We start from the raw sequence: 12,897 nt of genomic DNA, 5'->3' as shown, positions 1-12,897 counted from the left end.
ATTGTTTTTTAAATGTTCATTTGTGTAGTTCATAGGACCACTTTACAATATTTCAGTAACTATTCATTTATAGCCTATGCTATGCTTTGCACGACACAAAAAGTGAATTGTGATTAAGTGAAATGTAAATTCAGAGTTTCGGCCTGAGTGTTGTTCCTGTCTTCGTGTTCTTGATTTGTTGTTCTTCTGTGTTTTAATAAATATGTGTTATCAGAATCACCTTAATTCCTTCATTTGATTTGACATTATGGCCAAGGCAAACTGTCTTTAAAATTATTAACCAGACAAAAGTTATTTGACGTTGGCTGAAGTCTGGATTTATCTCAAACTGCCGCTTCAGTGCAGGAACCACAGAAGAGCTGTGACAATGACCAAGATTTCCTGAGACACTACAATAGGCTACTAATGATTCATTAATAAGGGCAGTTTTCTTGTATAAAATTCAATATTTTAAGTTAAATGTACAGTGTAAGACATGTAAAAAAGACAAGAAGCTAACAATGTCAAGATCAATATTTGTGTAGCCTGCCTGACACGGTATTTTCACAGACTAACACGTCACGTCTCTGGCATAGACTACAGTATTTTAAACAGCATATGCATTAGTTATATTCTCAATATAATTTACAGAGCAATCACTGCTACGTGTTTTAGGTTAACTATAGAAGAGACTAGAATTAGAGTGTGTCATACTCGCAAGACTCGTAACGGGAGGCATGGCATCACGATGTCGATCAGTCATCATCATCCATTGGCACAACCCTAATATATATTTACTTTAATGAACACACTTACTAATGCAATTAATGTCGGTAACACTTTATTTTAAGGTTCAGTTATTAACTATTAACTAGTTGCTTATTAGCTTGTATATTACTAGGATATTGGCTGTTTATTAGTACCGTACTTATAAAGCACATATTAATGCCTTATTCTGCATGACCTTATTCTACATCCCTTAATGCTACCCAATACCGAAACTTAAACACTACAAAATCTACCTTACTAACTATTAATAAGCAGTAAATTAGGAGTTTATTGAGTCAAAAGTCATAGTTAATAGTTAATGTGTGTTCCCCATACTAAAGTGTTCCCTTAATGTCTAATAAAGGTTGGTTTAAAGCACTTATTGGCATTGACCTAAATTGAGAACTATTTACGTTTAATACGATGTTAACAAAGCATAAAAAACATTATCTACCTCTATAAATATTTTGTTAATTACAGAGACAATAAAGGAACTCACTGCTTGTATATTGATTATTCATATATTAACAATGTACAGACTACTAATATATATATTAGTCTCTACATTGTTAATTGTTAAGTCTCATTAACTATAATATGGCTATTCTTTGTTTGTGGTGCTCAGTGACTGATATATATATATATATTATATATATATATATATATAAATATATATATATATATATATATATACAGATCCTTCTCAAAAAATTAGCAAATGTGATAAAGTTCATTATTTTCCATAATGTAATGATAAAAGTTTAACTTTCATATATTTTAGATTCATTGCACACCAACTGAAATATTTCAGGTCTTTTATTGTTTTAATACTGATGATTCTGGCATACAGCTCATGAATCTCAAAAAATTAGCATATCATGAAAAGGTTCTCTAAACGAGCTATTACCCTAATCATCTGAATCAACTAATTAACTCTAAACACCTGCAAAAGATTACTGAGGCTTTTAAAAACTCCCAGCCTGGTTCATTACTCAAAACCGCAATCATGGGTAAGACTGCCGACCCGACCCTGTCCAGAAGGCCATCATTGACACCCTCAAGCGAGAGGGTAAGACACAGAAAGAAATTTCTGAACGAATAGGCTGCTCCCAGAGTGCTGTATCAAGGCACCTCAGTGGGAAGTCTGTGGGAAGGAAAAAGTGTGGCAAAAAAACGCTGCACAACGAGAAGAGGTGACCGGACCCTGAGGAAGATTGCGGAGAAGGACCGATTCCAGACCTTGGGGGACCTGTGGAAGCAGTGGACTGAGTCTGGAGTAGAAACATCCAGAGCCACCGTGCACAGGCGTGTGCAGGAAATGGGCTACAGGTGCCGCATTCCCCAGGCCAAGCCACTTTGGGCTACAGAGAAGCAGCACTGGACTGTTGCTGAAATTTTGCATAGAATGCCAAAATGCCTGAAGACCAGTGTCAAGAACCCACAGTCAGTGATGGTCTGGGGTGCCATGTCAGCTGCTGGTGTTGGTCCACTGTGTTTTATCAAGGGCAGGGTCAATGCAGCTAGCTATCAGGAGATTTTGGAGCACTTCCATCATGCTTCCATCTGCTGAAAAGCTTTATGGAGATGAAGATTTCGTTTTTCAGCATGACCTGGCACCTGCTCACAGTGCCAAAACCACTGGTAAATGGTTTACTGACCATGGCATTACTGTGCTCAATTGGCCTGCCAACTCTCCTGACCTGAACCCCATAGAGAATCTGTGGGATATTGTGAAGAGAAAGTTGAGAGACGCAAGACCCAACACTCTGGATGAGATTAAGGCCGCTATCGAAGCATCCTGGGCCTCCATAACACCTCAGCAGTGCCACAGGCTGATCGCCTCCATGCCACGCCGCATTGAAGCAGTCATTTCTGCAAAAGGATTCCCGACCAAGTATTGAGTGCATAACTGAACATAATTATTTGAAGGTTGACTTTTCTTTTATTGGTCGGATGGAATATGCAAATTTTTTGAGATAGGAATTTGGGGTTTTCATGAGCTGTATGCCAAAATCATCTAGCCTAGAAATCTAGACGCACCCTAGCGGCAGCAAATCTAATCTGCCCGTGAGTTTCGTCTAGGAACTCTCAATACCCTTCTGAGCTGTAATCGCCAAACTCTTGCCGGGCCAATCACATCGTGTATAGAGTCGGTGGGCGGGGCCATAATGACGATGACTGAGTTACATTTGCGTGCTTCTAGTAAACACGGAAACTGGCGAACGGCAGTCTTTCGAATCAGTTTTGACAGCAACTCTGGAAGACTTGGAGTTAAGCTTTTCTCTGAGAAAATAACGGCACTGAAGTCATTCTTAAAAAGGGAAGATGTGTTCGGAGTTTTGCCAACCAGATACGGCGAATGTTTAATTTATCAACAAGCTCTGTTTCACCTTCGTTGCTCTGGTTGGTTGTAGCGCTATCCTAAAACCCGTCCAATTGCAACTCAAAACTGTGTTAAAGTACCCCGATTCCGCATGAAAACCCCGGACTTGGCAACACTGGCCCTTGATCGCAGTTTGTGTCCATCTGAGTTTACGTCATTCGCCTCTGTCCTTTTTTCAATGACGTACGACTCTCATTTACTGGGGAATACCCGATCTGTCCGCTTACATGGCAGACGCAAATGCAAGCATTCCGAATCATATCGGATTTATTACCACATATGAGTGAGGCCTGAATCCGATCTGAGGATATCGGAATTCATGCGTTTTTTTCCTGCTTACACTTTCACGTCATATCCGATCTGTGCCACAAACTGTGCAAAATCGGAATTGGGTCACTTGAACCATGCAGTGTAAATGGGGCCTATGTGAAACCAAACACTAGCTCTGAGCTAGTTTTCACACACACAGATGCTTCTCAAAATGAGTCTGAACACAATTCAAATGTCCTTTTCAATGCTATTGTCTGTTTTGTTTTTCAGAGTAACTATTGTCAGGACAAAACAATGTTCGAAGAGAGCGAAGCAAGTTTGCTAAAGTTAGACGTGCTTATAACTAGCTGTCTAAATAAAAACATTTTCAGTTCAATGTCAGACATTTTAAGATGTTAGCACCACAGTAAGAAGGCAAGAATGCACTTGTGCATACAGTGCAGTCTTAAGAAAAAAGGTTTATATATATAAACCCCCAAGCTCTTGCCAAAAAGGCTTTATATTAGAAGACATATATTAAACGATTAAGCTTAATACATTCATGCTTATATTTGTATAGTGATAAAGTTTGCAAGCTGCTTAATAACATTCTATATATGAAGCACCTGACAGAACATTTAAGGTTCTATAGAAATTTTCTTCTAAAGGTGATGGGGCATGGGACAATAAGCAAAATTGTCAACAGGCAACAGGTGAGACACAGAGCACATGACCAATCTAAAGTATCCAGATAGAAATCTGTAGCCCATTCTCAATGGGAAAGTGCCCAAGCAACATTTCTCTGAAACATTGCTCAAAAAAGTTGCCCCAAGCATCATCATTTTAAGAGTGTACCTGCAAAGAGTATGTTTCTGGCCTAACATCAGTGTAACATCTATCTTGCATGAGCGTAAGCACTTACATTAGGGATGATGGGGGGCGTCAATGTCCCCTTCCTCAATCCGTCCCAGTTAAACCCTTCAAACCATCTGCAGACATGTTCATTATATGAGATTATTCATAGAACTGTATCAGCTCATTCTTCAAGTTCATGTTTTAAAGTGAATGTCAACTCACTTGTGCTTCTGGATGTCTTTAACACCGTTTTTCAAGTTTCCTAGTCTTTCAGAAGGTGTGTCTCTGAGAGAAAAAAAAAACTGCATTGGAAAACATTGCTGATTTACAGCGAATGTGTTTTTATTGTGCGATAGATACATACCTGCATAGCTTTTTGATTAGATTGGCAGCATTTTTGGTAATTTTTTTCGGGAATTCTATCATGTCAATGCCTCTTAGAATGATGTTGTATGTTTTCATTGGATCTGGTCCTGAAAAAGGAGGACTGAAAAATAGAGGAATTTAGAGATTTAAAGAAAAAGAAAAAAATATTTTTGTAGTACACATTTAAATCATAATGCTTAGTATTTGCTTAAGTATTTCAAATACGTGTACTCTGTCTCTCACCTGCCGGTCAGTAGCTCATACATGAGGATGCCGAGGGACCAGTAATCTGCGGAGATGTCATGTCCTTTATTCAAGATAATCTCTGGTGCCACATACTCTGGAGTTCCACAGAATGTCCATGTCTTCTTCCCAAAGCCGATCTTCTTAGCGAAGCCAAAATCCACCTTTAAAAGATTTACACAAGAGTTCATGCTTGAATCTTCTTTAACAGAATCAAAATCTGAACTCTTTAAATGGATACTTTTAAAATGGCATTCAGTGGACTTTATTAACCCTGTTCCTGGCCTTAAAAGTCTCTTTAGGTAACTATGAGGGTGTGCAGTTGACCTTTTTTGTTACTATGCTTTTGATCCGGTCATTTTTTTATTCAAGTAAACAGTATTTTGTGTTCAAAATGCAAATTGATAAACTGATCTCAAATAATCCTAATTTTAAACAGTGTATCTGTTGTTAGTAAACTTGTTTTTCTGAAATTGTGCATGCAAAATGCCCGAGGTGCTCACTGCAGAGCCAAAAGACATCCAGAACTAATGACCAACAACTTGCATAACTATAAGACCGATAAGAAGTATACATTTTCTCAACTTATATGCATATAGAATGGTGTATAAAATAAATTGATAAGTAAAAAAATAAAATAATGATACATGCATTCTACTAGTAGTGGGCACCACGTGATGGAAGAAAGTTAGCAAATGCAGCACACTTGTGCTTGTCTTGCTATCACCAGACCAAGCTCAATTTAAGATTGAACATTGGTCTGGGGAGTCTGCTCTGTATTTTCTTACTCACAACAGGCGTGATCAACAAGCATTATTAAAATAACTCTGTATGCAATTGGATAGGCCTTCAACCAATCAGAACACAAAAGGCGTGATAGCCAAGCATAATTCAAATGACTCTGTATCAGGAATGGAAATTAGCAGCCGTCACCAGCCAAATGCGGGTGATTTTGAGTTGTGGCGGGTAAACTCGCTTCACCTACCAGCAGACATAGTCTGAATATGCCTTAAGTGAACTTTATACAGTCGAGAAAGACGACGTCGTAATTGGGGCCGTAACCTTAGGGGCCATAACTTCTATTGCTCTATTTATTGTCAAACAAAAGATAAGGACATCACCCACTGCTCTTGATTAAATAGCTTTTGTAAGTTTAAAAATTATGAATCTTTCATTTATACAGTTAAATGTTATTTTACATTTGATTACATTATTCAATTTCTGCAACATTCTGCAGACCAGTACATTATTATTTAATGTACGCATGAGTAAGGTCAAGTTAAACATTTTAGTTTGAATTTTATAGTATACTGTGCATTGTTGCAATGTGCTAAACAAATATTTGATCATTTGTAATTGCATAAATTAATATTAAAGTTTCAAATAATAAATCAATTACAATGCCTTGATTTTTTAGTAAAGTTACACAGTAACTGTAACAAAGTTACATCAGTCATAAATGCAATGGTACTAATAATTGTAATATTTTCTTTCGGTTTTCGGCCTTGGTTTCCTCTTTTTTGGTTTCAGCCAAGAATTTAGATTTTGGTAGCCTGACAAGCCAGACCCACATCAAGATGTTTGGTCTGGAAACTCACCATAGTCAGGGCTCAATCCGAGGGGCGGGATAAACGGTTGTCTTTCAAACTCCCTCTGCACGCAATAGGATAGCGCTACAACCAACCAGAGCAACGAAGGTGAAACAGAGCTTGTTGATAGATTAAACATTCACCGTATCTGGTCGGCTAAACTCCGAACACATCTTCCCTTTTTAAGAATGACCTTAGTGCCGTTCTTTGTTCTTTTCTCAGAGAAAAGCTTAACTCTAAGTCTTCTACAGTCTTGGTCAAAGCTGATTCGAAAGACCGCCGTTCGCCAGTTTCTGTGTTTACTAGAAGCATGCAAACGCATCGGCTGTCGTCATTATGGCCCCGCCCACCGACTCTATACACGATGTGATTGGCCCATCCAGATTGAGAGGAATACAGCTCAGAAGGGTATTGAGAGTTCCTAGACGACACTTGAGGGCAGATTAAATTTGCTGCCGCTAGGGTGCGTCTAAATTTCTAGGCTAAGATTTTGGTGCATCCCTACTGACAATGTTCTGCTTTTTATGTCGTTAACACGCTTCAAAAGATGCCAAAACTAATAGTTTAATGTTTAATTGTTAAAAACTAAAAACCATAAAAGACCACAAATCATCCATATGCCACATCCAGGTAAAAAAAAAGAGCACACAGAGCTCTACTCATTTAATGAAATGTATATCAGTTCATGGTTTGTGTGAAAGAGAAAATGTCAGTATTTCATGAGACTTGAGATTAAATAAACTGCTTAAGTATTGTAGAGCTTGTAGTATTAATTTTCACATGCAGTAACACATTGTCAGTTAAAAATAAGAAAGTGGCTGGTAAAACCATTGAGTGGCTGGTAGATTTTGAAATCCACCAGCCACAGTGGCCGGTGGACAAAAAAGTTAATTTCCATCCCTGCTCTGTATGCAGTTGGATAGTCCTTCAACCAATCAGACCACAAGAGGCATGATCAACGAGCAACGGCTCATCGCTTCTCTATCCGTCAACGTGTTAAACCCGCCAATAGCGCACCAGGTGGATAAGCTAGTCTGTGATTGGTTCCTGCAAAAGTGTAACAGAAGCAGTAATGTACAGGTTTCCAGACTGTGTTGCAGGGCAAAATCAAATCGCCGGCAGATCAGGCTGGGTTTACCCAGTCAAAACTTGTGTCCTATCATATACTCGGCACAATGAAAGTGTGTGTTTTTTTTTGCTAGTTTCAACCCGACATAGTTATCATTTTCACATTCAGCGGCACGTTGTTTAAATAGCAAATGCACTCGTGCCCATCTGTTTGCCCACAGGCGTGCTCAGGCACATTGTTGGCGTGTTGTTATTTTGAAAAAACTGAAAATGACTGCGCCGTTGACCAACAAAAACCTGGTCTATATTCAATAGCACAGTATTTGTCTGTGTTATTTAAAGAGTGCGTTAGTAATATGCAGCTATAGGCGGGTGCTCTACTCTGCTTATTACACACACAGGGATGAGCAGCAGCACACAAACATTTTTAAATATAAAAATAAAAGCAGCCTTTAAACAATGTTTTTTTTTTATTTATTTTTTTACCAATTCGTTTGATATTTTGTCATCTAAAACAATGACATTTAAAAAATTCTTAAGTGTAGCTTCAGTTTCCAAAGTATTTTTTGAAGTACTGTACATTAAAGAAGCACAACATTCTAGATGACTTCAGGTTATTATTGTCTTTTCATCCTCATGAAACTACTAGAAGCTTCTAGAGTACTGGGTGTCTTTATGGTGTCCTATATTCACCAGTTTGGCGTAGCCTCTGTGGTCTAGTATCAGGTTCTCTGGTTTGAGGTCTCTGTATATGATGCCTTTGGAATGCAGGTAAGCGAATGCCTCCACCACACAAGCTGTGTAAAACCGTGTGGTTGAATCATCAAAGTTTCCCCTGTGATTAGGAAAGAAACAGGACTGTTTTGTCATTGAAATCCAGATGGCAAACATACAAGAAAACAAAAAGTGAATAGATAAGTGTCACCTGTCTCGGAGGATAGTCCACAGTTCTCCACCTAAACACGCCTCCATTAGCATATAGAGGTATTTACTGTCCTTAAATGTCCTATAGAGTCTAAGAAAACAAGAGGAACACAGTCAGAATGGGATTCTACACATTCAAGGGTTGAAATTACTGATCTATATCAGGGGCGATTCTAGGGTCAGAGCTTTAGGGGTGCTGAGCACCCAATGAGCCCCACTGCCACCAACCTAGAGACACGCGTACCCTAGAGAAGAGAAGAGGACGACACCATTTGCTGTGCGGAGATGTTTTCATTTTCCTCCTTAACACATACATTTTAAACCTTCAAACTACGGAGTATGTTTTGGACATTATTTAACCGTGTAAAAGACTAAAATTTTTAATTTTTAAATAACACAATTTCTTACTCCAAGTTGTTACTGAAGCACCCCTAAAAAGGGGCTAACCTCGCCCATGCCTACAAGGAAAGCAGAAAGCAGCATTTTGTCTAGCTGAGTATTCCAGCCATCTGAAACTTTTGAACCACTGTTCTTGAAAGGCTCTTTTTTTGTGTGTCAAACTGAGTATGAGGGTATTGAGACAGCTTTAACTGTTTAGGACCAGTGTACTTATCCCCTAAGTCTGAACAGCTCTCTTCTGTCTCTGCTGCTTTTGCTTGGCGCTCTCTATGTGGTTGCTCGTCTTACAATAAATAACCTGTTTAAGCCCCTTCAATCAGGCTTTCGTAAATATCACAGCACTGAAACAGCATTAGTGAAGGTTACTAATGATCTGTTAATTGCTGCGGAGTGCGGACTCTAGCTGTCTGTCAATTTTGATTCTTCTTGACCTCAGTGCGACTTTAGATACCGTCGATCATTCCTTGTTAATTTCTCGTATGGAATCTGTTTGGCATCACAGAGACTGCATTAAACTGGATAAAAGTCCTACTTATCAGACTGTAGGCAGTTCACAATTCCAAAATTGGCTCAGTCAGGTTTGGTGTTCCCCAGGGATCTACTCTGAGTCCTTTACGTTTTTGTATGTATATTTTCCCTCTTTTCTGGAACACTGCATTTCTGAGATAAAAACATGGATGTCTCAGAATTTTCTTTGCTTGAACAGTGATGAGACGGAGGTTATGCTCATTGGTTCAATCCATCAGGTGTGTAAAGCCGGATCCTTAACACTTAATGTAGATGGCTCTGTCTTGGCGTTCCAAACAAAATGTTAATTTTTTTGATGCACACTGTTAAAATGTAATTTTCATCTCAGAAATATTGAAAGATTGCGCCCCATGTTGTCCTTTTTTGTGGCAGAAAAATGTATTAATACATTTGTCTTGTATTGATTACCACAATGCTTTATTTGCAGGGGTCTCAATCTATGAAATCTCGAAAATGTCCAAAATTCAGCTGCTGGAATCTTGGCAGGGTCCAGGTCGAGAGAGAACATCAACCCTAATTTGGAATCTCTACAGTGGCTCCATCAGGTTGTAATGCTTATTTATAATGCCGGTCAAGGATCTGGCACCAGATTATTTATCTGAACTTTTAACTGTTTACAGTCCAATGCGTGATCTCGGCTCCTCTGATTCTGGCCTTTTGTCCAAAATGTGCGCGTTGAGTGTCCCTTCTGCTCATCGAGCTGATGTTCACTACTATAATGAATATGAACGTAACATTTGAAAAAGCAGGGGAAATTCCTAACTTTAAACGAATAACCATTTAGATGCTTAGAACGTTTGTGTTGTAAGAATGTACAGGGAGACTTCAGATATAAAAACTTTATCTCTTTAGGCAAAGTTTTCTCAGTAAAATCATTTAATTTCCTATTGATTCAAAAGAGCGTGTGAGATTACTAGGAAATACTAAAATGGCGGTGTAGCGGCTTCACCTTTTATGACGTAATGAGCAATCCAGTTCTCTATATAGATCAGTGGTTGAAACACATCAAAATGTCTCTACCTGGTATGCCAGCAGCTCAGCGGCAGATCAGAAAGCTCTCCAGGGGGTAATCAATTCAGCACAAAAAATCATTGGCTGCCCTCTGCCTTCCCTAAAGGAAAGTTACACTGTATGCTGCCTTAGAAGAGCAGTAAACATGTTAAAGGATCCTGGACATCATTTGTTTAAATTGCCGCCGGTAAACGCTTTAGGTCAATTAAACCACAGACCAATAGACTCAAGAACAGTTTTTACCCCAGCACCACAAGGGAGCTGAACACTGCCAGCACAAAGAGAGAGAAAGAGAGAGAGAGAGAGAGAGAGAGAGAGAGAGAGAGAGAGAGAGAGAGAGAGAGAGAGAGAGAGAGAGAGAGAGAGAGAGAGAGGGGGAGGAATGCACTAATCTGATGGGGCATCTTATATGTCAACCCACAGGTTAACGTTACCTTTTGTATATCTCATGGTGTCTTTTTAATATACCTTTATACTCCATTTCATTCTGTTCTTTTTAATTATGTTGCACTTACCTCTCTTTTATTGTGTGCAATATCATGCAGTACTTACTGCTTACTGTGCAGTATTTCTGTGCAATATTTGGCTATTCGCCTGGCTGTACTGGTTTTGTGTGTATTGTGTTGTATTGTTTGTGGCATATAGATGTTTTAGCTGCACTAAGTATATGTGTCTGCACCGGAAGGATTACTCTAATTTCGCTGTACCTATAGCGACGACAAAGAATCTTGAAAAAAACAAAGCCATAAAAACATGCCATAAAATAATTTTTGCTTAAAGTTGAAAGAAGTACTAAAATAACAAACTATATTGACATATTTAAAGCTGCAGTCCATAACTTTTTGCACTTTAGTGGTTAATAAACAGAACTGCATGCGTCTTGGGGAAGAATATTGCAGCCGGAGCTACTTCTCTCTGTTTATGTCTATGGCGGATCACGCAGGGACTGTGCTCCTCCGCAGCGGTACCTACCAGTCTGGCCTGAAATAGTCCCAATATAAATACTTATTATAAGTGTACCATAATGATTCAGGGTAAGACAAAAACACGGTTTGGAAAATGGATTCATGTTGTACATTCATTATATAATTTTTGTAAATCTTGAACACAAAAAAAAGTTACGGACAGCAGCTTTAACAAAAAACTATAAAATTACAAAAACAACAAAATTACTAAAACAAGATCCATGATACTAAAATAACATGGCATATAAACCACTTTAGTCATTAAATTTGCCATTTAACTGGAGGTACCTGACGATAAAATCTGAATGCGCTTCCTGCATAATTAGTTTCTCTGATCGGATGTGCTCCTGCTGTCTCGTGTCCACGATATGGCGCTTCTTTAGGATCTTCATTGCAAATGTCTTCACCTCATCACTCTTGAGCTGCACCTAAGAATAAAGGAGATGGCGAATAAGGTTAAAGGGGAGATGGTTTGTTGTCACATAAAACATCTCATTTGAATAATGACTATGATGTACTATAATAAATTACACAATATGATCTAAAATAATTTGTAGGAAAAAATGCACATTTTAACATAATAAACACAAATATTGCATTGACATATTGTTGGGACGGATACTTTCAAAATGTATTTCATTACAAAATACATGCCCAAAAATGTAATTTGTAACAAATTCTGTTCCGTTACTCAATCTGAGTAACGTATTCTGAATACTTGGATTACATCCACATTGAATTGCATTTTATAGGTGTAGGAATGTGGCCATCAAATCCACCTTACTAAACATATATTATAAAATATTCAGCTAATGTTAGCTAGCATGTCAAACGGGGCTAGTCAGTCTTTCAATGGCTCTAGGGCTAGTAAATCACGTACGTCAACTAAGCAGGTAACTACCTGATAGTGATAAAACTATTAAATACTAAGGTGACTAGTAAAACTACAGAAGATGACTACCATTGGCTAATAAAATAAAACTTTTACTTTAAAGGCTGATTTATACTTCTCCATCAAGTGTAGCCTATGCTGTAGGCTGTGTGTTGCATACGTAGCCTACGATGTACCCTGACGTGCACCTCTCCAAAAATGTAACAAAGCGTCAATTCTGCGCAGACCGCAAGGGCTGTGATTGGTCTGCCAGAACCCCTCCCTCAGGTCAATAAATACATTTTTTTTTTAAACTGTGATGTGTGTGTCTAGAAATGGGATTATAGTTTCATCCTTACATATGCTATATAACACAATATTTTGTAGTCCAGAGATTCTTTGTGTGTGTGAGCTCTTGATGGTCTAGTGGTAGAATTTCTGTTAAGCGAGCCAGAGGTTCTAGGATCTAATCCACCATTGAATAATTTATTTATTTTCTCATTAAAATCAAATATGTTAATCAGTGATTGTATATCAAGAACAGGGACACATTTGTGTGAATGGAATGAATAAAGTCTCCGCAGCAGCAATCGATTGAAGCGCTTATCTGTGTGCCACCAATACTGAAAATTGCGACCACGAGCACTGCATGATTTTAAAAACGCATTACAGCGGCACATCGCCATATTTACCTCTAAT

At 38.4% G+C, this 12,897-nt stretch overlaps 1 protein-coding gene and 1 long non-coding RNA gene across 7 annotated transcripts in view; one reads left to right on the top strand and one right to left on the bottom strand.

Annotated features, from left to right (window-relative positions):
* The window catches only part of prkg1a (protein kinase cGMP-dependent 1a), a 175,315-nt gene that overhangs the window by 7,283 nt on the left and 155,135 nt on the right, over positions 1-12,897 (bottom strand). For all 3 annotated transcript variants that reach the window (XM_067421958.1, XM_067421957.1, XM_067421956.1), the window contains exons 11-17: positions 11,616-11,755; positions 8,426-8,515; positions 8,194-8,335; positions 4,844-5,007; positions 4,599-4,721; positions 4,457-4,519; positions 4,302-4,368 (exon numbers count right to left, since the gene is read on the bottom strand). In XM_067421958.1, the coding sequence (XP_067278059.1) occupies positions 4,302-4,368; positions 4,457-4,519; positions 4,599-4,721; positions 4,844-5,007; positions 8,194-8,335; positions 8,426-8,515; positions 11,616-11,755 (789 nt within the window). The remainder of the gene's footprint in view (positions 1-4,301; positions 4,369-4,456; positions 4,520-4,598; positions 4,722-4,843; positions 5,008-8,193; positions 8,336-8,425; positions 8,516-11,615; positions 11,756-12,897) is intronic.
* Positions 1-12,897, top strand: part of LOC137045371 (uncharacterized) — a 141,150-nt gene that overhangs the window by 99,952 nt on the left and 28,301 nt on the right. For 2 of the 4 annotated variants that reach the window (XR_010898752.1, XR_010898754.1), the window contains exon 5: positions 9,779-10,441. The exons of 1 other annotated variant lie outside the window; for it this stretch is intronic. This is a non-coding gene — a long non-coding RNA (uncharacterized lncRNA). Of the gene's footprint in view, positions 1-9,778; positions 10,442-12,897 lie in introns of those variants that run through there. One more of the 4 variants, XR_010898753.1, reaches the window with a different exon arrangement.

This window comes from Pseudorasbora parva, chromosome 17, assembly GCF_024679245.1.
Source record: "Pseudorasbora parva isolate DD20220531a chromosome 17, ASM2467924v1, whole genome shotgun sequence".
Lineage (NCBI taxonomy): Eukaryota > Metazoa > Chordata > Actinopteri > Cypriniformes > Gobionidae > Pseudorasbora > Pseudorasbora parva.
The sequence above is the reverse complement of the archived record's forward strand: the minus strand, read 5'-3'. Positions and strand labels throughout refer to the sequence as shown.